We start from the raw sequence: 26,708 nt of genomic DNA, 5'->3' as shown, positions 1-26,708 counted from the left end.
ACATAGGAGATATTTTTTACAAATGAGAATTAGACAATATTATGACTGGAAGATCCACTAGAGATTGCTTAGGAAATAATCTTGGCTTATAAAAGAGGCAGGTAACTAGCCTAATGTCACAGAATAAACTATGGGAAAGGCAGATAGCTTATTTTGAGATAGATCTATACTCCACTGTTCAAACAGGTTAATATTTTTAATTACCACTGGCTTTTATTAGTTATTTTTTTCAAGGACCAACAGTACAAGTGCTATCTTCAAGTTAAGAACTGTTCACCATGATTGTTATTGCCAAGAGTTTTAGGATAATATAGATGCTGTGTATGGCTTATCCGACTAGAGTCTTTATTCTAGTATAAGAATAAAATGAAATAAAAATCCAAACTTTGTAAGTTATAATTATGAAAAAATTTCTTAACTTACATTTTGCCATTTTAGAAATCCAAAGATGATCTGAATTAAATTTTCATTTTTTTAAGAGTCACTTTTCAATCAGTTTATACTACTTTATTATTCTATGAAAAATTGGGGCAGTAATAGTCAATAAGACACAGGTAAATTTTACGTAGAATAGTGATAAAATTTTCATGTTCATTCCTGAAATTATTTGACCAAAAATGTATAATTTCACTCACAGCAAGCAGAAAGTAACAATACATGTGGGGTCAATGATTTCATATGATTTCTTACAATATGACTTTTAGAGAATGGAGCTAACCTCCATTAATTTGTTATAAGATGTAGCATAACAATTGGTTTTTATACAATTTTATTCAAGGTAGTGTATGTCAATTTTTTTTCCTAAACAAGTCTTTAATGGAAAATTGATTTATAAATGAAAAAAAAAAGTCAATAAAAAGAAAAACGAAAATTCAGGAAAAACCTTTGTTTTGTAACATAACAGCTTAGAATATACATTCTATTAAAGATTTCTAAGGGAAAAAAGATCCAATCCATATGCGGTTTCAGGATAATAGCAGAAGCAGAACGAAATATTTTTTAAAAAAGGCATAATTAGCAGCTTGATATTCTTTAGCTCATAAAGAGGCATTTTCTTGGTGTGTTGTATGATGCATTTCCACAATCCTTTATGTAATCTAGTCTAGAATGTCAATGGAACAAAGCTGATTTTTCTCACTGTTGAACAAAATTTTAATCTTCAAGTATTTATGTTAAATAATTAAAAGTTGTTTTTACAAGCCAAATCCTGGTGATGGTAACTGAAATTGTATATGAGGAAAAATGGGATTTGTAAGAGAATTTCACTATGAAAAGCATGGAAATAGACTCTTTAAGATTTAAGGATGTGTGTTTTTTTGTTTTGGGGTTTTGTTGTTGTTGTTGTTGTTGTTTTAAATAGAGCCCAAGATGGGGCTTGAACTCAATGTAGGGCTTGAACTCATGACCCTGAGATGGAGACCTGAACTGAGATCAAGAGTCAGGGACTTAAACAACTGAGTCACCTCAGTACCCCCATATTTAAGGATGTCTTAGAGAACTATCAACCTAAGATTAAGATGTAGATACTTTCAAGAGTACATACTTTCATTATTTTAAAATTATGAAATTATATTAAGTATTGACAAAGGAAATCTGAAGTTCATTGCCATTAAATTCAGAGAGCATATGACTACTTCATATTTATGATTAGATTTGACTGGGCTTTAGGAAATGGTTCATAATTGCTTTCTATTATTTTTAATGAAGATTGTTGTAAGTCAAATCAAGACAAAATTTGGGAATTATATGAAGCAAGAGCACATATTTGATGTAAAAAGTGTGTTACTTTTAAGAACTTAAAAGACTGATAACATTCCTATTTAGAAACCACTTTGATAAATCATGGAAGGGGTAGAATGCAGGCAGAGTGGGAGTGACACATTGCTCCTGGATATGGTGTATTTTGATGTAATTCAACCCATCTACCTAACAGTTTCTCCTACCCATGGTTAATAAGGTTACTTGGTGTTAAGAGTGGTGACCCCCCACCGCCACCAAAAAAAGAATGGTGATCTCAATATGAAGTACAAAAGCATGTTCCTGGGGGCAATCTTACAGTTTTAGTGTGCTTCTCCATAAAATGCCCAGAATCTCTAAGACAGGGAAGGAAGAAATAAGGGTCACAGAAGCCAGATAGGCAGAGAAATGATTCATTTTCATGATAATTTAAAGGCAGAATATTTTAATGGAAACAAAAATTGGGGCATTAAAATTATATTCCTGGGTGACTTGTACTTGCCTCTTGTATAGCTTGCATCAAATAAGTGATCAAGTCACACATTAGCTCATTAGAGAAAAATGGATCATTAATAACAAAGAGCTTTTAAGTTCCGAGAAAAAGGTACAGCATGAATGGGTCTCATAGCATCACCTCCAAATCTCGTCAACAGCATTGGCACACATTGCTCTTTTACTGGGCTGAAATTCTCTTTAGCACTGAATGGCATTCTTATTAATAAATGTGTGAATCACATAAACCAAATGTTGCATGGTAGATTCCGGCACCCTGCGGGAGATCAATGTAACAATACACATTTCTTTTAAATAAATGTTGTTCTGCTGTGTAGATAGGATTTAGATCTGTCTAGTTATTAAAAGGATGAGGGGAGTGGGGAGGAACAGAGTGAGAAAGAACTAGAAAAGAATTTCCTATTCATAAGATAAAATAATTGTGAGAACATTCTGAAAGTATTAAATAAAAGTGAGAAGTTAGATGTGCTATGTGAGCCAGTGAGACAATGGAGAATTCCCAAAGGTTCTCTTGAAGATATATAAAATACACAAATAAGCAGAGTGCACTCCTTTTCATGTGTTGTAAAGCTCCACATGTAAACCATCTTCTCTCTGAAGCCCACTTCATGTTCCTCACACCCCTCTCCAGCGCCTAGCCTGTTGTGGGCGCTCAATAAATATTAAACAATCAAAGCACAAACTGTTGTCAAAAAGTTTGGAATTCACAGGAATCAATAGTATTGTTATCATTTAACATTTATTGAGGGTCAACAGCATGACTTAGTCCACATGTGCAAATAGGTTATTTTATAATCACATAGTAAGCAAATAGTTAAATACAGTTTCTGTTAACTAAACTTCCAGTTTTACTCCATTGGTCTGAAATGCAAAATTGTTTCTTTTTAAAATAATTTTGACACACCATGAAGTATAAACATTAATTATTTAAATAAATAAGTTTCTCTCAGGGAAAACATTACTCTTAGATATTATTAACATACACTCTGAAGTATGAGATAAATCTGCAATAAGTACACATCACGTATTCTAAATAGACCAGTGCATGTACAAACAATAGAAGAATTTGAAAAGGTAAGGGCCGATGACAAATACACAAAGCTGTAATAGCATTTGGGTTTCCCTGCTGTTATGACAACTTAAAACACTAATACAAATATGTAGGGCACCCTTGTTTACAAAACAGAATCAAAGGCAAAGAAAGAAATTCTTCAGGTGATACAAATTAGTGTGCTTCTGAATTTAGAAACATTTCTTAACATAAGGCAAGATATAATTTTTTATTACAGGAAATGAACTGTATTTGATACATTTATGATCCACAGGCTCCAGTTTTATCCTGAATAAAATGACTACTAATTGTGCTCAGATTAATTCTCGTGACTAATAGGCACTTAAATTCTATTTAATCTTTTTTCGTGAATATTTTTCTGTCATGTTTCTGCTTAACGATTTTGAAGTGATTTTTAATAGTTAAGAAAATGGAAAACTATAATATTTCTGAGGTGATTTTTCAGTTTAATTTTAGGATTCTCAAGTATCTATAAGTACTCAAGTTTATGGTATGTTTTTCCTTAACATTTGAATATCAGAATCTTAGAAATGAAAGTGTTTCTAAACTAGACTTCCCCTAAAGGAGAATAGCCTCTATATCTTGATGTAAGGAACACACTGCTTAAACACATGGTTGAATAGAAAATTTTTACATTTGGAAGGACTAAGAGATCATCTAATTCTGCTCCACAGTTGTAAAAATAAGAAAAACAAGGATAGGCCTAATGTTTCTATATTTATACTCATATACTGGCTTAATTGGGCATTGTTTAAATTTCTCCTTCATTTTAAGTTTTTTTAAAAAAATTCACAAGAATTACAATTACTAAAATTTAATTTTTCAATGTTTATCTGTATAATGACTATCATATACAGTTTTATTTATGTAAGAACACCATTTACAAAGATCATAATAATATGGTGTCACTAATGAATAATGTATATTTAATTATTATTTTTTCTCTACTACTTCCATTTTAGAACTGAAGAATTTAATCACTTATGTCCTGGTTTCTAAAGTATGGCAACCTTCACTCTTGGAAATCATATTTGATTAACTAAAATATTATCTTAATTAAACTGTATTTAGAGGAACAGTTCATCTAATAGTCTTTTCTTCAACAACCCCTCTGTTTTCATTCAACCCACAGATACTCATTGAACACATCCTGTATGCCAGCACTGTTGCGGGTTTCTAGAACAAACTGTTAGAGAAGACCTTAAGTGAGCTCATACATAGGTGTGAATGAAAGAAAAGGAAAGATGACTTGCAAGTGATCTAATTTATTACTATTTTCTTTACCTTTTTACCGTTGGATTTAAGTCACTTTGAGAGAAGTTAAAAACGAGGAGTTGCTGGGACTTCAATCTACAATTCAGATCTTTTAAAGTTAATTGTCTTGACTGGTGTCCTTCCCTGCCCAAGTAAGTAGCTAGCCCCGGATGCTTCTTTAGAGTGACTCTTTTGCTCATCTGGCTAGTAACAAACAAATATTGCTAAATGTTTTCTTCTGAAAGAAATCAAGATTGAAAATGAAAGGTAAATGGGATTTAGGAGGCAGGTCAATTTTGAAAGTGAATAACGAGGAAGAAAAGTACACTATAAGAAATTAAATGTCAACAAATGAATAAATTAAGTTTAATTAAACATGATGCACTCTTTCTAGGTGTAATATACAAATATCTAAAGATGAGTCCTCCTATGGTAGAACACAGCACCTAGCAAGTGTTACAATGTTTTATCTTTGGCTTTCCTTAGCTCTCACTATAAGAATAGCAACACTTACTGTGTGTTAAACATTTGTATCTCTTGATGCTTCTAGGTACTGCCTATTCCAAGGAGGAATAGTTAATGGCGCGCGCATGTGTGTGTGTGTGTGTGTGTGTGTACCTTCAAAATGGAGAAATTATTTATTAAGTGTTTCTTAATACTCAAAATTCTAGTCCAGTCAATTTAAGATCTTCACAAAAAGAATAACTAAAAAAATGATTAATCATGAGTTAGAGATAAAATAGAGTTCCATTTTTGGACTTTTGCAGAAGTTAGATTAACCAAATTTCTACTTCTTACGTGATATGAGGTCTAGGTTACTAAATTACATTAACATGAAATTCATTCCACCTTTCACTATGTGAATTTCCCATAATGTAAAGTTTAGCTTAATCAATGTTTCCTAAGCACAATTACAATTCAGACTAAGTTCAGAGGTTCAGTAGATGCAATTTTATATAGATCACCAAGTATATTTTAAATCTAGTAAGAATTTTGAAAATCATATTTTCCCCAGTACAAGTTCATGATGCAAACTTTGAATAAAAGTGACTCTTTAAGAACTATTTAATTGTATTTCAATGCATTATAAACTGGTTTTAGATTATACTTCTGAAGATAACTAAACTGCATAAGGAAGAGAAGTACACAATAGATTTAGTGTCTATCTTATGAATAAATTTTAGAATACTCTGATGAAATCTGTAAAATGTCATTGACTTATTTTCACATTAACTTTTGATTTTTTAAATCACAAATATATTTTTCATATCAATTATTAGTCATACATATATCATCTCAAAAATATGCAATTTATCCATACTCTATGTACTCTATTTCTTATGATATGTATAGTTGAAAAATATGAGGCCTTCGCTTTGCAATATTTAAAACCAAAATGATTTACTAAGTCAATATTTAAAAAGCCATTGAGAGAACCTCATTTTTTTATACAACCTGCTAAGAGCCTAAGCTTTTATGAAAAGGTGTTTCTAATAAAAAATTAATTATAGAATTTTCTGAAGAAGTTAACTTCACATCTCTAAGAGCCATATCTAATCACCTACCTATTTGAGGAAATATTACAGAATTAGTGAAACGGACACTAACATGCAGGTAAGAAGAAATAAACAATCTGTGTTTAAATACTTATCTATTCGGTGCTATTATTAGTGTGGGCATTTTACATTCTAGCCAGTCTTCTCAATATGCGTGGCTATAAAAGCAAATCTACAAATGCCAAAGATGAGCAATCAACACCTTTATATTAAAAGGAAAAACTGTGAAGCTTAGTGAGATCAAAGTGGCTTGACAGTTTATCTCACCTGTACTAAAGCTGATTTGATAAGGAAATATGCCTAAGTAAGGACTAAGCAATTATCTAAGAATTTATCATTCTTCATATCCTTTCCCATGTTTTATCATTTGAGCTCTACGTCTTGTTGAATAGGCAGGTCGGATATAATTAATACCCTTTTATTTATTTATTAATTTTTTTTTCCAGAAGAAATTTGGGCTCAGGGCCTTGCCTAAGTGAACAAGTTAAAGCTGGGATGTAATCCTCCTATTCATCTACTTTATATATCAGAGACAGAAATACCCACATCAGAAAGAAGTTGACAGAAACTCTCTATTGAATTGTAAAATTTCACAGAGCCCCCAGAAGCCAAAATTAATTTGAAAATATTTTCAGTGTAATTGCAATCTGATTTTATTTTGAAAAACCCAAGGAAATAAATTTTTAACCAATCATTTAACTTAATTGAATCCTAAATCTTAATTTACTTATCTGAAATGTGAGAAATTAAAGGGTTTTCTTGATATATCTGTGTCAAAAATAATTTTTTTCATATTAGGAATTTAATTATTCCCAAATTTAAAACAAAAAATTATTTTGATTTCATTCTTGACAAAATCATTACTAGTTCTGATTTTATTACAATAAGTAGTAAGTATTATAATAAATGAAAAACCAAAGACCAGGGAACCACAATTAAAGTTATTAGCACTCTGAGCTCTAACAGATGGCCCAAATCACTTTACAAGTTTTAACTCTACTGTACTTTTGCATTTTTCTCAAGGATACTCTAGAATAATGTATTTATTTCATAGCCACATAAATAGAACTAAAATGTATTACTTGTAATATTCTGATTTTTAATATTGAGATTTCAGATCTCTTGGGAGAATCAGTTGCTGAAGTTATAGTATAAACTCAAATAATTTACTTTTGATTTTTTTTCTTAAAGTTTTACATATTATTTTTTAAAAATGAGAAGTTACTTTTGCATACATAGAATTATGTCATCTTTATTCTTCAAACTATGATCAATGGGGTGGTGTTAATACCACAAACCAAACAGAAAAATGTCTACCAGTTACCCCAGATCATTTCCTTATTCCCAATAATCTTCAGCATTTTCCCTGATATAATTAAGAAGTCTGTGGAGTTTTCCTGCTCTGAACTTATACTCAAAGTTTAGTTATACAAAAGAACAAAAACCCAGATTGCTGCCTCACATTCTCCCTGGCACAGAAAAACATGCAAGGACAGTGATAGAGAGTAAGAGATTTAACAGTTATTGTCTTCCTCCTGTCTGAATCCAGTGCTTTCCTCCTCATGTTGTTGTCTTTCTAAAGAAGATAATGTCAACCTCCTTCATTTTTTTTTACCTTGCTCCACTGTCTTGGTTGTTTTCTCTTCCTTCTTACCAGGTACAGCTGCAAAGCAGAGATAAGGTTTAAATAAAAGTTCCAGATGGAAATGCTGCTTTTGCTCAAAAAAGCGTTTTGTAACTCATTCACTACCAGCTCTTTCTTCTAAACAAGCTATTTCAAAGCTTTCAACATTTCTCATTTCTCTATAAACCAACTGAAACCTATTTTAAATCTAATGGTAAAGAATTAGAGAAAAAGAAATAATTTCTTGCCTTCTTCTGACTGGTTTTTCCACTCTTTTCTACCTTCTTCTTTTATATTCTGCTTTGATAAACAAGCTCTATGAAGAATTCTACTTGACAGGACTATTATTAATTGACTTACAATTCAGGTTATTGCTGGAGTCATTCAGTGTCTTGAAAATGTCAACTAGGATGTTCCTTTAAATTCAAGCTTAACTTAGCTTAACCAACTGAAAGAAGAGTGTGGTCATGCTTGAGATTCATTTAAATAGGAAAGTCATCCCAAATCATAAGTAACCAAAAGAGAAATAAGATTATCATTTAGATGCTGTTTAACCTGAACTATTCTTTCTCTAAGAGTTATTGCTCTCAGTAGAGTACTCACTGTTAACCTATTTATACATCAAAACAGTAGCAATTATTCATACAAAATCAGTATTCCTTACTGAAATAATTGACTCAAGCAAGGATCTTCAGAGGACGCTAGCAGCCATTTGATGAAAGATGATTAGGGGACAAACATTACAACCAGGTATTACCCCCACAGAGTTACAAGGGGAAAAATGCAACTTTGAAACAAAGCAATGTGATTGTCACCAACTTAACCACTGATGAAACTTAGAATCATTCATTCAGTATGGGACATCCTCATTGTCTGGCTTCTTAATGATATGCAGTGTGATATATATAAATCAGTATTGCCCTCTGAAGTATTCTTGTCAAAGCAACTGACTATCCAGCTGGAATCCACTTAAACCAAAGATTTAGTTTTCAGTTTAATCAAACATAGGACGTAAAAAAGTATTGAATAATATTCTGAAGAATACATCAAAGCAATCAAAAATGTCTACAGTGTACCTGGCCATGATCTCTTCAAAAAAACAAAACCAAAAACAAACAAATAAACGAAAACCAAAAACCGATATCATGAACTAGAGAAGGGAGGGAAAGGTAGCATAACTTCTTTTCAGAAAACTTGCTGAATTTACCCATTAATTATAATAGTTCAGCTGTAGATCCTTTTGATTGTTTCAAGTAGATAATAGTTTCATTTGTCAGTTTTATTTCTTACTTTTCTATTTTTGTACATATTATTTCTTTCTCTTACCTTATTGTACTGGCTAAAATATCTAGGACAATGTCTAATAGAAGTGGTAATAACAGACATCTTTGTCCTAATTCTCAGATGGAAATTTTTTCATTTTTTCTGAGAATGATATTGGCTAATGGTTTTATATATCTTACCAGATTAAGGAAGTTTCTTTCTACTCTAGTGATGTATTATATTAAATGGATCTACTATGATGAATGTAATTTCCCTTTCTTCTATTATTCTGGTTAATTACATTTTTTTTCAAACTGCATTCCCTAAATAAAACCAACTTTATTATGTTTTATCTTTCATGCACATTATCAGACTTGATCTCCTAATATTTTGCTAGGATCTATGTCTCTATGTTCATAAAAGAAATTAGCTTGTATTTTTTTCTCTTTTTTAGTCCTTGTTAGGTTTTACAATCAAGGTTAATCGAGCTCCATAAAATTAATGTTTCCTCTTTTTTCTATTCCCAGAAGGTTCAGAGTAAGATTAGTGCTAATTTTTCCTTAAATATTTGAAAAAATTCACCAGTGAAGCTATCTGGCTAGAATTTTCTTTGTGGAAAATTATAGTTTGGGATTCAAAATATGAATTTCATTAACATTTTCAGATTTATTGTAAAATATTCCTATTTTCAACTTTCTGTAGGATCTGTAATAATGTCTCCTGACATTGTTAAGTTTCTGACACTGATGTTTCATGCCTTCTTTTTTTTTCTTAATAAGTTTTCATAAGAGTCTATATATTTTATTAGGTTTTATGGCAAATCTAATTTTGACTTTTTTGCTTTCCCTATTGTAGAACTTAATTTACTACTTCATTAGCTTTTATTATTACTTTTTAAAAAATTTGTCTTCCTTCTAATTTATTTGGGTTTAATTTTCCATATTAAAAAACCATTGGCTTTCTCGATATTCAATTTTCAGCCTTTCTTCTTTTCCAATGAATTTTTTTAAAGAGTGTAAATTTTACCCTATTACCTTTAGCTGCACCCCAAGCTCCAATGCAATATTTTCATCATACATTAGTTCAACATATTTCCAAACTTTACTGTCATTTTTTCTTTGACACATGGGATATTTAGACATGTTTTGCTTACATTTTTATACTATCTAATATTGTTTCTAACATAGCAAGTGATTGATATGTTTTTGCTTAGTGAATAAATGTATTAGTTGACAAATAATATGTCTTAATAAGAAATGTCCTGAGTTGAAAGGGAAAATGGGTAAGCTTTGGTGTTAGTAATTTTCCAGGAATAGGATAGATTTTAGGTGTAACAAAGGAGCAGGAAAGTCTTAGATACACCTAGAGGAAAATGAACAAGTTTAGCTGAAGTGGAATATTCCCACAGAGGAGATATGGAATAATTTAAAATAAAAGATGAGGCCAATTACAGAAGGCTTTGAATCCCAAACTAGAGTCAGACTTTACTATGCATACTTTAAATAAAGGAGCTAGTAACATGTGTGGTACATTAATAGAAATGAAACACTGAAAATCTGTAATTCTAATAGAACCCACGAGTACATAATCTTACTCATAATTATTTTATCCAGAAGAATCATTATAAATATTACATAGCAAATTTATACTTTTCAGTTTATTTTATTTTAATCTTCTGAAAAGTAAATGTCTCTCAGCAAACAATTTGAATGTGACTTATACATAAAGACCAAGTTTTCTTTTCAATGATGGGTTCCACATTCATATTAAATAGAGGAGGATAGTCCTCTAAAGTGGTTTTTGTTACTCAGAAAAGGTCACTGCAAATGTTGATTATCTGTACAGAAAAGAATACATTTTGCATGAAATGATGATCCTTTCACTTCTACTTCTGATGTAAAATTCATCAAGCCTAATTCTGTGGAGAATAAACTTTAGAAATAAATAGCTCACGTTAGTAAGTGGATTTCCTAACTGCCTGGAATCAAAAGAAGACCTCAATCACTTTCTTTTTCTATACTACAGGGTACCTGAAATCTCCGTTAGTGCTGAGAGAAATTCTCTTTGCTCTAGATTTGGAAGGATTTACTTTAAGGGAGGAAAGCAAATTTATATTGCACTTCTTCAGAGATCCCTACTAATATAAAGAAAACAAAGTAACTAACACTCTTAGAAAGTAATGCCTGGATTAGAGATAGTCCTGAGGTAAACTGTGAGGCTGAGAAATTGGTTTCTGTAGTTCCAGGTTTTTATTTCATTATTCTTCTCCTCAGTTTTCTTTAGGGACTCAATTCTCCAAAACAATTTAATCTCTCCTTTCTTGACCCTCATCACTCATGAAGGCCCTGATGTGTTTCCATTAGCAGTAGGGGTGGTACCTAGGCAATGAGGCTTCCTTGGAAATGGGGTATGTTAGAATCCTGGTAAAGAAGTAAGGAGTGGGAAAATATTTATTGTTTGAAATGTCCCCCACATGATATTTATACATTATTTCTGGGATGTAGGCCTACAGCCTTAGCATGATAAACTACTATTTCCAAGGAAATAAGAATGTAATGTTATCTGTGCTGAAAGGTTGCTCAGATTTTGAGTTTACAGCCTAGGGATGTCAATGATTGAAACAATAGAATAAATCATTAATTGTGAAAGAAACAATCTTACTTCTTGGATATAAGGGTCCTCAGATATAAATTATGATGGAGAAACAGAAAAGAGAGACTTATCAATTCTTAGATGATGCTAACTGACCATCATAAGACCAACCCTTCCTGCTACCAACTTTCCTGAATTTTACATTATATTCCTGAATTTGGAATTATGAGTAATATGGTATTTATTGCAGCATTCAAAATGGGACATGTCTGAAAATGAAGTTGAAAGGGAAATAGGGTTTAGATCTTGGGGTCTCATGTCATTTTAACAAGGTTAGGCTTTATTTATTTTATGACCAACTTGGAAAAAGAGGGTTTTATATTGAATGGCTTAGTCAGTTTTATGACCTTGATAACTTGGTTGTGATTGTGGGGGAAATTCTGGAAAGATCAATATTAGTGAAATAAAAATCAAAAACCTAAGGACAATAGTGAGTTCATTACAGTGGTTCAAGTGTGATATAATGAAGGCTTAAATTAAAATGGAAGTCACAGTTATGAAAAGGAGGAAATATATTCAAGAAATATTTAGAGGATAAAATCAGCAGAACTTGGAGCTCTTTGAATAATCAGCTGAAGGAGAGAAAGATCACCCCCAGTTTTCTAGTGAGATAAATGGTAGATTATGGTTTCAGCAATAATAATAAAAAAAAAACAAGTTGGGAAGGGGGAGTGAGGTGTTTAGTTTAACACAGGTTTTATTTGAAGATGTTTATTGGGCATTTGAGCATATAAGCTTGAAATTTTCAGAGAAATGCCTTTTCACAGCAATGTCCTAAAGTGGCAACATATAATAGGGTATCTTTAGGATACAGATCAGAGTTTCAACCTTGAAAGTTGATCTATTTCACAAAGAGACAGTGTAAAATGAAAACCTCAAAGTATTAATAATGTAATCTGGGAACACTAATAATTTAAGAGTCAGCAAAGAAAAAAAAAAAAGTCAGACGTAAAGGTCACAAGTCAGACATAAAAGGTCAGACAATATGTGGAGAACCAAGAGACTATGTTGTCATGATAGGTCAAGAAAACAGAAGCTTACAGAAGAGGCAAAGTGGTTAATACAATTGAGAAACCTAGTAATGTGAGTACTGGAATGGTTCCTTTGGTTTAGCATGGATAACATCAACGGCATTATCCAGAGAATCAGTGGCTCAGTAGAGGCATTCATGCATGAGGTAGAAACCTTATCCTTGTGGGGAGAGGAGAAGCAGTACTAGCATTCCAGTATCTCGGAAACTGGGTAAAATATGGAGGAGAGAAATGGCAGAGAGAGAGAGATAGTAACCAAGAAAAAGGAGTTCTGAAGTTGAGAATAATATTTCCAAAATAAGGAACAAAATTAATAACAAGAAAGAGGATGATGCCACAAAAAAGCACAGATGCCTGATTAAGGAGGACACAACTGCGGAAGCTGGTCCTGAAAAGAAGGGTAAACACTTTACATCTGAGATCAAAAAGGAGATGGCTCTAGATTAAACAAGAACACCAAGCTGCTAACCTGTGTTTCCTTTTATTCCAAGCCATTTTCTTCAGCATAACTGCCTGTTTTTTACCTCCCCCACCCTCAATCCATTTGTCATTCTTTAGCTTTCAAGTATGCCATTCCCCTGAAAATTCTCTTTTAAAAATCATTAATAATTATCCATTGGCAATGACTTGGTGACCTCCACCTTGTCCCTGAAATTGTTCTTTTCCTGTAGTTACTATGACATTATAAATAATTACATCTATTTTTCTTTTGAACTCTAATCTTTCTGGTCACTTTTTCTTTGACATTCCTTTCCCTCTTTCCTCCATATGTACATGTTTCCTAGCCTTCCACCCCAACTCTATTCTCTCTCTAGGCCATCTCTTCATGACAAGCTCATGGACTTTTACTGTTTCCACCACTAACCCCATGCTGAGGGGACCCACCTATATATTGCAGTCTTGCCATTATCTGGAGCTCCGGTTTTACAATTAGAGCCTCCTATGTGCTACTGGCACTTTAACTTAAATATGTATAAAATCTTGTCTTCCCTCCTCAAACAACTTTTCATCTTCCTTCTTAACTTTTATAAGAATATCAACAATATTATTCCAGCTCCCAGTCTGAGAACTTATTATTGTCATTATATCATTTCTTTTTTTTTTCCTTCCCAAAGTTGGTAAGTTGTCAAATTCTATTAATATCCCTCCTTTCCAATCTCATAATTAATACCAAGTCCCAATACATGTCACCTACATTATTACATCTAATGACCCTGCCTCTGTCTAAAGCAAATGTCTGATATTTATTCCCATACTTAAAACTTTCATGAACTCTCTATTGTCCACGGAATAGAGTCCAATTTTAAAATCAGTCCCTTTTATGGCATTATTAGCCCAGGCTGTATTAATTCATACCATGTTCCTGAGACTCTTTTTCTTCCTCATATATATCCCACAATTTTCCACCACTTTGCCTGGTTCTGTTACCTGTGCCCAAGATACCCTTCCAACTAATGATTACATAACAACATTACTTAAGACCTAGTTCTAAAGTCACATTATATAGTAAAGCTTTGCTTTTCCCCAGGTAAGAATAATTTTTTTAATTACTATGGATAACTCTTTACTCTGTTGGCTTTGAACCATGAACTGTAATTACATAGAAAACTTCTAGATGATAGCAAAAATTGAGGTCTAAACAACTTAGATTCCTATTTTTCAGTATTTTAAGTTGCTCAATAACAATATTAATATCTACATTTGATCTTAATTCTGTACATAGTATGTGAAATGTAAATATATGTTAAATGAAAGTGAAAATGATTTGAATGCTGCAAAACAATGTTCAGGGAACATTCCTGAACTTCATAAAATCTATCTATGAAAGACCCACAGCAAATATCATCCTCAATGGGAAAAAGCTTGCAGCCTTCCCGTTGAGATCAGGAACACGACAAGGATGCCCACTCTCACCACTCTTGTTCAACATAGTATTAGAAGTTCTAGCAATGGCAATCAGTCTCGCTCCTTTAATCATGGACACATTAGTGGGGGACCTTTAAACAAATTTATTTATTAAAAAAATTCTGAGCCTGCATCAGAATTTCTGGGAAAAGCCTCCCGAGGTAAGATCTTAGAATCCTGTCTGTCTGGTTGCAGAGCTCCAGGGTATGGCCCAATGGAGAAAAGCTGGATGCAGCCATGCTCTCCAAGGCTGGAGTGGATGTGGGGATGCCCCTTCCCTCCACTGGTAGATCGCCAGGGGTTTTGAGTCCCTCTAGATGGTCAGGGGGGTCAAGTCCCTCTAGATGGTCAGGGGGTTCAAGTTCCCCTAGGCAGTCACCAGGGGTTTGAGTCCCCCTAGGTGGTCACCAGGGGTTCGAGTCCCCCTAGGTGGCCAGGGGGTTCGAGTCCGCCTAGGTGGTCAGGAGATCAAGAAAGTCCCCACTGGTGGCAGGTTCTAGGTAAGGACCGCTGGGCCTGAGGTTGTCTTTGTCTTGTCTTTTTGTTGTCTGCTGTGCTGTTTGTTGTGTTTTAAGGAATGAGGCAAGCAGAGAGTAAGGGGACTCTGACTTTTAATAGCTATAACTGGAGCCAACTGTGGTTAGTCTAACTCTAGACAGAGACTTCAAGGAATATTCCCAAGCAGCTGCTGAAACTCCCTTCATTTCAGGAAAATTCCTGTCTTCTCTGGCCCAACAGGGACTGCCCAGCCCTGCCCCCTTGTTTGTCTGTGACTTACAGAAATATAAAATTATTTATTTGCGAACAAACCAAAGCATTCAACTTTTCTCTCTATCTGAACCCTCTGAAACTCAAGGTCTCAGTAAGTATTCTTTCTTCCATGGCAATCAGTCATTTGCATAAATTCAATAAGAATCTGTTCTCCTTGTAACAGGACACCACTGGAAAAACTGGTTATTTTACCAAGGCTTTGACTGGAATGTCATATTTGAAAAAGACACAGATATGACCAGACAGCTTAAAGGAACTAAGGTTGACTTTATAAAACCTGGATCCATAAAGCCCTTTGGAACTGTTGGCCTGATACCTTGCTTTACAGAGTTCCCAGCAGCCTCACCAGGTGAGTAAAGAATGTCACTTCCTGGCAGGTGCAGAAACCTCAGGATATTTTGGGTACCTCAGGAAGAGGAATTTTACCTAACCTAGACAACTTGAGGTAAACTTCAGAGAAGTTGCACAATAGCTCGTTTAGACGATCTTGCTTTTGCCAATCAGTCAGCCCCAGACATAAGAAGGAAACTTCAGAAAATTGAAGGATTTGAAAGAAAGAATCTGACTAAGTTAGTGGGAATAGCAGAAACAGCCACTGAGGACTATGGGTCATGCTTGCAGGGGACGAGAACTCTCTTACAGATTCTGAAGGAAAAAGGATATTGGGTGTCAGCAATGAAAGCACAGCTTTGTCAGAGCCACACAACTTATTTAGGCTTTGTCTCTACAAGAGAGTTTCTTGGGACGGTGGGCTACTGCAGGCTGTGGATACCGCAGTTTGCAGAGATGGCACAACCTCTCTATGAACTGGCTAAGGGAGGGCTCACTATGATAGAGTGGAGAGCTGAGGCAGAAGGAGCATTTTGGGAATTACAAACAGCCTTACTGAGTGCCCCAGCATTGGCCATCCAAGATGTTACCAAGCCCTTCCACTTGTATGTGGATGAAAAGGCAGGGGTGGCCAAAGGAGTTTTGACTCAGACTCTGTAGTATTGGCAAAGGCCAGTAGCCTATCTTAGCAAAAAACTAGATCCAGTAGTTGCTGGGCTCCCCCCTTGCCTCCACAGCCCTCCTAGTCAAGGATGCAAGTAAATTGACTTTGGATCAATATCTCATCTTGACCACCACTCACACTATCGAGGGTCTCTGCTGGACTCCACTGGACCAGTGGATGACAAATGCCTGAGTAACAGGGTATCAGGCCCTCCTCCTCAATGAACCAAAAGTGACCTTCCGGCCCACGGTGCTGCTAAATTCAGCCACGCTGCTGCCAGAGGAACTGACTGACTACCCACAAGACTGCGGGGAGGTCCTAACCCAAGTCACAGGAATAAGGCCGGACCTCAGAGACACTCCCCTCCCAGATGCGGAGGGACTATGTTCACAGACTGGAAGTAGCTACATGGTCAATGGAAAGAGGTATGTGGGGGCTGCGGTGGTTTCTCCTGAGCAGGAACTCTGGACAGCAGCCCTGCCACATGGAACCTCAGAGCAAAAAGTGGAGCTGATTGAACTCACCAAGGCACTGCAGATGGCCAAGGGTAAAACCGCCAACATCTATACTGACAGCAGGTACGCCTTTGCTACTCTCCATATACATGGGGTTATTTATAAAGAAAGGGGCCTATTAACAACAGAAAGAAAAGGAATTAAAAACAGAGGGGAGATATTGGCTCTCCTTCAAGCTATTTGGGACCCAAAAGAGGTGGCTGTTATGCATTGCCCGGGACACCAAAAGGAAACCAATTAGCAGATCAGGCCATGAAACAAGCAGCTCAAGAAATAGCACAAGAGCTCTGGCCCTACCAGAAAAACCAGACTATTCAGAGGAATATTTAAAATATTTACAGAAATGGACTAAATTAGACTATGAAGGGAATTGGGCTAAGACTAGAACAGGAAAGTTAATTCTTCCTCAAAGACTAGGAAGAAATTAGTAAGCCAAATACATCAGGGCACTCATTTGGGGACACTCAAGCTTAAGGAGCTAATGGGCAAGCAGTTCCTGGTTTTTAAATTAGAGTGTGTGGCTCAGGATGTGGTTGTTAGATGTGCTCAATGTCAGGTGGTCAATGCAGGAAAAACTAGAATGGGAAGAGGGAAAAGAAAAAGAGGTAAGGAACCAGAACTTTATTGGTAAATAGATTTTACAGAGATGAAACCAGGAAAATATGGACACAAGTATATGTTAGTTTTTGTAGATACCTTTTCAGGCTGGGTAAAGGATTTTTCTGCCAAACATGAAATGGCAGGAGTGTTAGCCAAAAAGCTACTAGAGGTTTGGGTTACCTCTTGCGATTGGGTCAGACAACAGCCCTGCATTTGTGAGTTCAGTCTCACATGTATTGGCCAAAGCGTGGGCACTAATTGGAAACTACATTGTGCCTACCAGGCCTGGAGCTCCGGGCAAATAGAAAGAATGAACCGGAACCTTAAAGAGACCTTGACAAAGTTAATTTTGGAGACTGGCAGTGGATGGGTGGATCTCCTTCCTTTCGCCCTCTTAAGGGCATGATGTACACCCTACTTAAATAAGGTAACCCCATTTGAAATAATGTTCGGGAGACCTCCCCCACCACCACTCTGCCCTTGGCTTTAAGAGGTTGCTCTAGCAGAAATGACTGATCAGTCTGTACTCCAGTCACTGCAGGCATTACAGTCTGTCTTAAAAAGAGCCCATGCAAGGATCCAGACTGCCCACACTGGGACGGAAACAGAGGTGGAGCCACATCCTTACCAAAACAGGGACTTGGTTTGGATACACCACCACCAAGTGGGAAACTTGGAGCCTCGCTGGAAGGGACCATTTACTCATCCTGACCACCCCCAGGGCAATAAAAGTAGAAGGCATCAGGCCTGAATTCATGTGGGTCACGTCAAACGAGCTGAGGACGAGGACACGCCCCCAGAGATGGATGCCCCTGCCGATGGACCCCACCGATTGTGGACTAAAGCTAAGATTTGAAAAAAACAATGAGCTCATTGAATTCATTGTTGCTCCTATTGTTAAAGTATAGGTGGGAAATAACAATTAGGGCTTGACATAGTATTTCTAGAAAAGGGGAGCTCTGCATAGCCCTAAGAGAGAAATGCTGTTTCTGGGTAAATCACACTTGAGTCATTAAAGACAGTCTGGCAAAAGAGGACATAGAACTGGCTGAAAAGTCAAAGATTTGACTAATCTCTTAAAGAAAAGGGGGGAATGTAAGGGTCTATTTAGCCAGAGCGATTCCATCTTGGATTAAACAGTCATTTTTTTTTTTTTTTTTATGCAATAAAACTTAAATGGACCTTGCCCCCCACCCCCAGGGGACTTACTTAAAAACAAGTCCTAGAAACCAGTCCCAGGTAACAAAGCCCAAATACAAGGGTGAGTCAGGCCAGGTGGAGACATCCAATCAGCTGGGGGGCATACTGTCTCCCTAGCTACCAAGGAGTATAGGCCCCACCTTTTGGGTGCTTTTGGAATCACCAATTCTGACCAAGGTGATAGGTTAGTTCAAATATCTACTATAGGGTAAATTGTAATTCAATTGGTCACTTAATGTGTGACCTAGCATGACTGTGCAGCTTTCTCTGTGTATTGCAATCTCATTGGCCACCTGTGCATGGCCAGGCCCTACCACATGGCCTTTGCCCTTAAAAGCTAGTCTGTAAGGCAGAGAGGGGTCGCCTCTTTGTACTACTATATTTGTAGTAGTACAAAGCTTTTTTGTACTCTAACTATCCAGGCTCCAAGTGATTCAGACTCTGTGCAGGGCTCAGTTACTTGGAGTCAAATTTTTCCTTCTTAACTCTGTCTCCAGACCATCTTTCACAATCAGGAATTCTGTAAGGCTCAGTATCTGAAATCTAACTCCATGTGAGAGCCAAACAATGGCTATATGGACACCCCATTGGTCTGTCCATTGGCTACCAATTTTGAAACACATGTAGCCTCACTTTTATTCTTGCTTTTAACCCACACCAATATCCTGGTCTCATATTCACTTACTGGACTATGTACACTTTATCCTTTCCTAGATTAATGACTTTCTCTGAATCTATATTTAGACCTTTAGCCTTTTCATGATACCATGGCATTAGCTTTTGTGAAACAACCAAGTTTTATCCACATTCCATTTAATGCCAATAAGTAAAATTGATTCAAAAATAAGACACCATGAAAGAATGAGATACATTAATATGGACTTTGATGAATTTATGGACTCTACCACTAAGGGCACATTGATATCTAGCAAAAGATATCAATGTAACATGTTCTGTAATCACTTATCAAAAATGGAAACACAAATATTAGGTTATTAGAAAAAGATATGATTAGGATTTGAGAGAGGGCACCCATTAATTTCAGTAACTCAAGCTTCTAATTATCACCTTACAAAAAAGTTTATATATTTTCTTTAAATATTCCTTATCTAATTTTTGTCTTACCCTAGACATATACACACTAATTTATATAACATATATTTATGAAATATATTAATTTATATTATAATTTATTAACTAACATATAAATTTATATTATGTTCATTTATGTCCATGTATTCATTTATATTGTATATGTGCATACATAAATTGTTTGGTTTTGAGAATGTGGATGTGTTATGTACATTTTATATCTCCCCTCCTGATATATATATTCTCTTTATAAAGCACATGCAATAAGAGAGTTTGGGTTTTTTTTTTTAAAGATTTTGTTTATTTATTTAACAGACAGAGATCACAAGTAGGCAGAGAGGCAGGCAGAGAGAGAGGGAAGCAGGCTCCCTGCTGAGCAGAAAGCCCCGATGCAGGGCTTGATCCCAGGACACTGGGATCATGACCTGAACTGAAGGCAGAGGCTTTAACCCACTGAGTCACCCAAGTGCCCCGATAAGAGAGTTTGTTGGTTTTTTTTTTTAAGAAAAAAACATTATGGTGTTTTAGTGGAGAATGTGTGAAAAGGTATGTGTGTAGGTTTCTGTGTGTGTGTGTGTGTGTGTGTGTGTGTGTGTGAGAGAGTATAAGTATAAGGCTGTTAAATTGTCCCTTGAGATACTTCTGGCAACACTGGATATATTACTGATTTCATTTCTATCAGTAAAACAGAACCACACATTTTAGAATTGTTCCAGTTTATTTTGAATTGGGAATATGCAAAACTTTTCTATTCTTTTTCTTTTTTGTGTTAAGTTAGACACCATACAGTACGTCATTAGTTTTTGATGTAGTGTTCAGTGATCCATTAGTTATGAATAACACCCAGTGCTCATCAAGACATGTGCCCTCCTTAATACTCATCACCTGGCTACCCCAATCCCCCACCCCATGCCCCTCTGAAACCTTCAGTTTGTTTCCTGGAGTCCATAGTTTCATCATGATGATTACTTTTAATGTATATTAATGTTCTTAAAAATATTATTTAAAATGTCTCCTTTTAAAGGGAGTCAATATTCATATAAGTAGTTGCCTCTGATTAGACATGGCAAGAGAAATAACTTTGAAAATTTAAATTCCAAACTTCCCAATATTTCTTAAAGCAAAATGTCCCCAAATGAGCATTTCAAGGAGCACATTTTCTAATTTAATATTATGCAAGCACAAAGTGAACATTGTTCACATAAGCTCTCCTCGTCCAAGTTTCATTTGTTCAATCCCTGACTTCCTAAGGCAGTATACTGAATTTGGATGCTCTCCATATGATTGGGATGCTGTGGAGCTTAAATAGCAGCATTTCTTCTATTTTTCAAACACTAACTTGCAATTGGACTATAATTACTAGTTTTAGTTTATCACCCTAAAGGAATGAAACCATTGGCACTAGAACACTGAAGACAAAGACTTGGGAACATGGATACCATAAATCTTGTGCAAAGTAGGTTTGGTTTTGTATCAATGAAATAGTAAAGTCATAAATAGAATTCTTCTATAAGAACTGAACAATACGTTATGTTAGAAACCTTAGCAGAAATAAGCTATAGCCATGACATCTTTTTCTTTAAGCTGCAATTACCTTTTTTAGTTGAGGCAGCACTGGTCTCTTCTTTGGCTCTTTCAGTTTCTGCAAATTCAGATATTAAAGAATGAGATGTGGATATCAGAAATGCCAGGTCACTTTCTTAGGATATTGTAAGTCAGGCAAGACTAGAAGTGCCCCAAAGATAAAATATGGCACCTGAGAGCAAAGCAAGCAGCAGAGAAAACCACTCTATAAAGTACTTATATATATTTTTAAGTAATGAACTCTCTTACCTCCCCAAGATACAAATCTGTGGCATTAAATACTTGCCTATGTAAGTAGTGGCCATAAAACAAGGTGGCTTATTTCACAAAATACACTGGGATACTAATTAGTTTATATTCAAATCTAAAATGATGTATGAGTTGTGGGGAGGAGGACTTCAAAGGACTTCTTCATTTAGCCTTTAATTATGGGGGTGGTAAGCAGTATTTGACCTCAATCAATTAGCTTTATATTATAAAAGATTCACCATAATATTATAGAAAATTCCAATTGAATATTATTTCTGAGAGACACAGAGAGAGAGAGAGAAATAAAAGGTCAAAGTGTATACTTGCAGTTTCTCTGAATATCTAGTGTGGAATGTAAAGGAGCTGCCTTGAAGACATAATCTGGAGTGCTGGTCCTAGTACACAATTTTGAACCTCAAATCAAAGCTAATTAAAGTTTTCTCCAGTTCATAAGAAAACAAGAAAAATAACAAGGAACTGGTGAATATTTACAAATCTTCATCTACTTATTTTACTATTTTTTTGTAATGTTGTTCTCCTTGGTCACCTATATTTTTATGTTTATTTTTATTCTTACTAGTATCTGTATGTATCCCCCTCACTCATATACATTCAGCAGCCAGGGCTCTGGACTCTTCATGTCCCTTTGCCCTCCCTGTTTCACAGACCTTGGGCTGTGAGAAAAATCAGATGTCAGAGGAGAACTTCACATTATGTTTAGACTTTAATTCCATAATATTAGATACCACAAGTTTACAAGTTGAGCCTAGACAAGAAGTCATGTAAATATCTTCTTCTCCAGGCTGTTTTAAGACCCTGAGCTCCAGGACTGCCCAGACCCCTGACTTTATATACCTTGCAGATAAAGACTTTACACCAACGGTTCTCTAACTAGAGCATGCAGCAGAGTCACTCTGCGGGCTGTTAAAACACAGATGCTGAGCCCAGAGGTTTTGATTCCGTGAGTCTGGAGCATGTCCTGAGAATTTACATTTCCATTCAGTTCCCAGGTAATGCTTATGCTTCTAGTCCAGACCATAGTCTGAAAACTGATTACCAAAACTGATTACAAAACTGATTACTCTTCCCCTAAGAGACAATCAAGACTTTCTTCTGTGAACCCCAGCCCTGTTTACCTCAGTTACACCATGAGTTTAGGCTTTCAGCAGAAAACAGAATTCACATTTCTTTTTTTTTCTTTTTCACATTTCTTTTAAAAACAAAATCTTTCCAAAATCCTTCCAAAGTCAACTCTCCACCAGCATTAGAACGTGGGCTTTGCTTTCTTCTCTTAACCACACCCAAGCTCCTTAAGGACACTGCGTCCCTTCAAGACATCTTCTAAAATGGAGGTTTGTTTTCCCATCCCCTGCATACCCAAGTGCCTGGAAGTGATGTATATACACTCCTTACTTCTTATTACTTCTCAAAGGTTGTTACCTCCTTGCGTCCTCTAAATCCCAGTTCCTTTGAAATACACACTGTTAGGTTGCCCCTGGCTCTCTGTCTCTTTTTCATTGTCATTAACTGACCTTATACTCTTGCCCCATCCCACATTGAGTATTTTTACACACAGCTGTCATCCTCTCCATTAATACTGGGGATTTCATTCAGAACAAGTCTCAGCAAACCATAAGAGACTTTTAATCACAGGAAACAAACTGAGGGTTGCTGGGGCGGGAGCGTGGGAGGGATAGGGTGGCTGGGTAATGGACATTGGGGAGTGTATGTGCTGTAGTGAGTGCTGTGAAATGTGTAAGACTGATGATTCAGACCTGTACCCCTGAAGCAAATAATACATTATATGTTGAAAGAAAGAAAGAAAGAAAAGAAAGAAAGGGAGAAAGAAAGGAAGAGAGGAAGACAGAAAGAAAGAAAGAGAGAGAGAGAAAGAAAGGAAGGAAGGAAGAAGGACAAGTCTCAGTCACAGCTGCACATTAGAATTAGCTGGGGGCTGTTATCAGTTAATGACTTTCAGATGTAGTAGGCCTAGGCTGGGCTACAGAGCTTTGAAAGCTCTGAGATTCTGAGTTAGTGAGTCTGGGATGAAGCCTAGCTATTCATATATTTGGAAGCTTCCCAAGATGATCTAATATTTAACGAGGATCGGGAGTCACTTACACACACTGTTCAAATGCCTGCTTCAACTCTGATTTCCTTGGCCTCCTCACTTCTTTTTTTTTTTTTTTTTTTAAGATTTTATTTATTTATTTGACAGAGAGAGATCACAAGTAGGCAGAGAGGCAGGCAGAGAGAGAGGAAGGGAAGCAGGCTCCCTGCTGAGCAGAGAGCCAGATGCGGGGCTTGATCCCAGGACCCTGAGATCATGACCTGAGCCGAAGGCAGCGGCTTAACCCACTGAGCAACCCAGGCAACCCAGCCTCCTCACTTCTAAACACTGGACTCCAGTTCTCTGCTCACCACCACTTGCCAACATATGCTTTACTTCTCTGCTGTCAGAATTCTGATCCCCAAAATCCTAATCTCTGGCACCATTGCACCATTCTTCCCTTTACATCTCGCTTATTCAAGAACCTTTTCCAAATAGCATCTGACTCCATCAGTACTTTCATTCTTCTGATCTTACTCCTTTCTTGCTGCTCCAGATCTCCCTCATGTCCTCACTTTTACTCTTAGCAAGCTAATACATAAATGAGCCATGGTGCAATCACTCACTTCATGTCTGCTTTTATAGTCATCAGCTATAGTAGTCCTCCAGCCTGCTTTTATTTTTTTTTAATTTTTATTTTTTTAAAGATTTTATTTATTCGCTTTAGAGAGCACACAAGCAGGGGGAGAGGGGCAGAGGAAGACGTAGGCTCCTGGCTGAGCAGGGAGTCTGATGTAGGCACTCGATCCCAGGATCCTGAGATCATGACCTGAGCTGAAGGCAGACACTTAACCTACTGAGCCACCCAGGCACCCATCCCAAGCTGCTTTTAAACTGTTAGGTGGCTAAAGACATCAGATATTTATTCTTTCACTGTTCTAAAGGCAAGAAATAAAAAATGAAGATGTGGTCTGGCCATTCCCTGAAGCTATTTCTGATTCTCCTGGAAAGAATCCTTCCTTGCTTCTTCTTAGCTTCTGGTGGTTGCTGGCAACACATTTACTAGTTTATAGATGTATCACCCCAATTTCTCCTTTCTCCCACTTCTCCTCTGTTTATATGTATCTGCATTTCTCCAAATCTCCCTCTTCTTATAAGACACCAGTCGCCAGATTCAGGGCCCACTCTAATCCAGTATGACCTCATCCTAACTTGGTTACTTCTCTAAGACCCTATTTTGAAGTAAGGTCACATTCATGGGCACTGACCTAGGACTTTAACATATCCTTTGGGGGGGAGGACACAATTCAATCCATTCAATCCATTACATCCCCATACACCCTTTATGCTTGCCACCTGAGCAGTCATCCAAACTTCCAAACTGAAGGAAGGCCCTCACGCTGCTGCAGATCTCTCCGAATGTCTCAGTTCAGTATTTAAGTGAGAGCTCAGCCCTGACCAGCAATACTAGCACAGAACTAGGGAAGTTGTTCTCCCATGCCAGACAACTGGCTCATGTATTCTCTCCACTCCTCAAGCTTCCAGTATCCTGCAGTGTAGAGAGAAGCTGCTACTGAGAGATTCAGAGAGAAAATAAAAGCAGACTAGAGCCCCTCATATTTTCCCTAGCACCAGCGCACACCTGCACCATTTGTTTTCCTTTCCATCCCAAAGGAAGACCAATCCCTGCCCCATATTTAATACCAGTCCAGCCAGCATCTGCATCTTCTTTTGCCAAGTGAAGGCCTTTCTTCTTGCGAATATTACTTCTATGTGCTACCTCATCACTTGTCCACTTCAGTGATACTTTCAGAAACACAATATGTCACTCTTGATAACTGCAGACAACCACCTCCTTCACTTATATCTGCCCCCAAGCCCAGTGGCTCATCTCTCCGTGGTCCATCACAGAGGCCAGGAAGCTGCAACACAATGTCACCACTTCTCTCTCTTTATGCTCTGGGCTTTTAAAGCCTGATTAATTAGGAAAAATATTATAGAAATGAGAGGCATAAAAAATATATCATATGTATGTGCACATTTTAAAGAATAGTAATAAAAAATATGGACACCTGTATAACATCCTGTGAGCATAAAAATAAAACATTGTCAAAGCCTTTGAAACCTTCCACTACCTCATGCCTTTCCCTCCATCTCAGAATTATTATTGTCCTAAATTTCATATGAATCATTTCCCTATTTTTCAGTAGAGTTTTTAAAATTACATGTACTTATCTCTAAAAGAAAATAAGACCATTTTATACAGATCAAATTATATAGCTTAGTAAGATAATTATAAAAATTGATTTCTACTGTAAAATTCTTGTGACTTGCTTCTTTCAAAACATCCTATTGAGATGCAGTGTCAAAATAGGTACAGCAGTTATTAGACTAGGGTAGCTCTAGTGACTTTGGAAGCTTATATAAACAAACCAAAGCCCGAGTCATCCAGATTTTTCTGGAATCTGAATCTTGATAACTGAATCTGGAATCTGGAATCTTTAGTTCTTAACTAAAAGTTAAGAACTATCATGACAGCCAAATAACTAAATTTTCCCAAATAAGACAAACACTTAAGTTCTAACCAATTAAATTATTTCTTGGCTTTGCTTCTATGTCTTCTTAAGCCTCTGTCCTAGCCACTGCCTATGAGCACCTCTAAGTACTTTTTCATTTTTGGCACTGTTTGATTCAAATTGTTTGCTTAAATAAATTCAGTTTAACCTTTTACAGAAGCCATGTTGACATGAGTAGCTGTAGTTAATTATCAATTTTAACTGTTGCATACTACTCCTATACACACACACACACTCTCCTGCCAATGGACATTAGGTCCTGTATGATTTTGTGCTGTTACAAGTAATCCTGCTAAGAACATTCACACATATGTGTCCTGGTACACATGTGTAAGAATTTTCTTAGAAGGGAAATTACTGGGTTATATAGCATTTGCTCATGTTTAATATGTTTAATTTTTCCATATAAATGCCACAATGTTTCTCCAAATTTTACATTCATACCAACAGTGCCTGTGAGAGTTTCTACA

General features: G+C 36.1%; 1 protein-coding gene across 1 annotated transcript in view; it reads right to left on the bottom strand.

The window, feature by feature from the left end:
- Positions 1–26,708, bottom strand: part of TRDN (triadin) — a 384,176-nt gene that overhangs the window by 110,826 nt on the left and 246,642 nt on the right. Inside the window, exons 21-22 of the mRNA XM_046006499.1 lie at positions 21,374–21,421; positions 7,748–7,795 (exon numbers count right to left, since the gene is read on the bottom strand). Coding sequence (XP_045862455.1) covers positions 7,748–7,795; positions 21,374–21,421 — 96 coding nt within the window. The remainder of the gene's footprint in view (positions 1–7,747; positions 7,796–21,373; positions 21,422–26,708) is intronic.

Source organism: Meles meles, chromosome 5 (genome assembly GCF_922984935.1).
Source record: "Meles meles chromosome 5, mMelMel3.1 paternal haplotype, whole genome shotgun sequence".
Lineage (NCBI taxonomy): Eukaryota > Metazoa > Chordata > Mammalia > Carnivora > Mustelidae > Meles > Meles meles.
The sequence above is the reverse complement of the archived record's forward strand: the minus strand, read 5'-3'. Positions and strand labels throughout refer to the sequence as shown.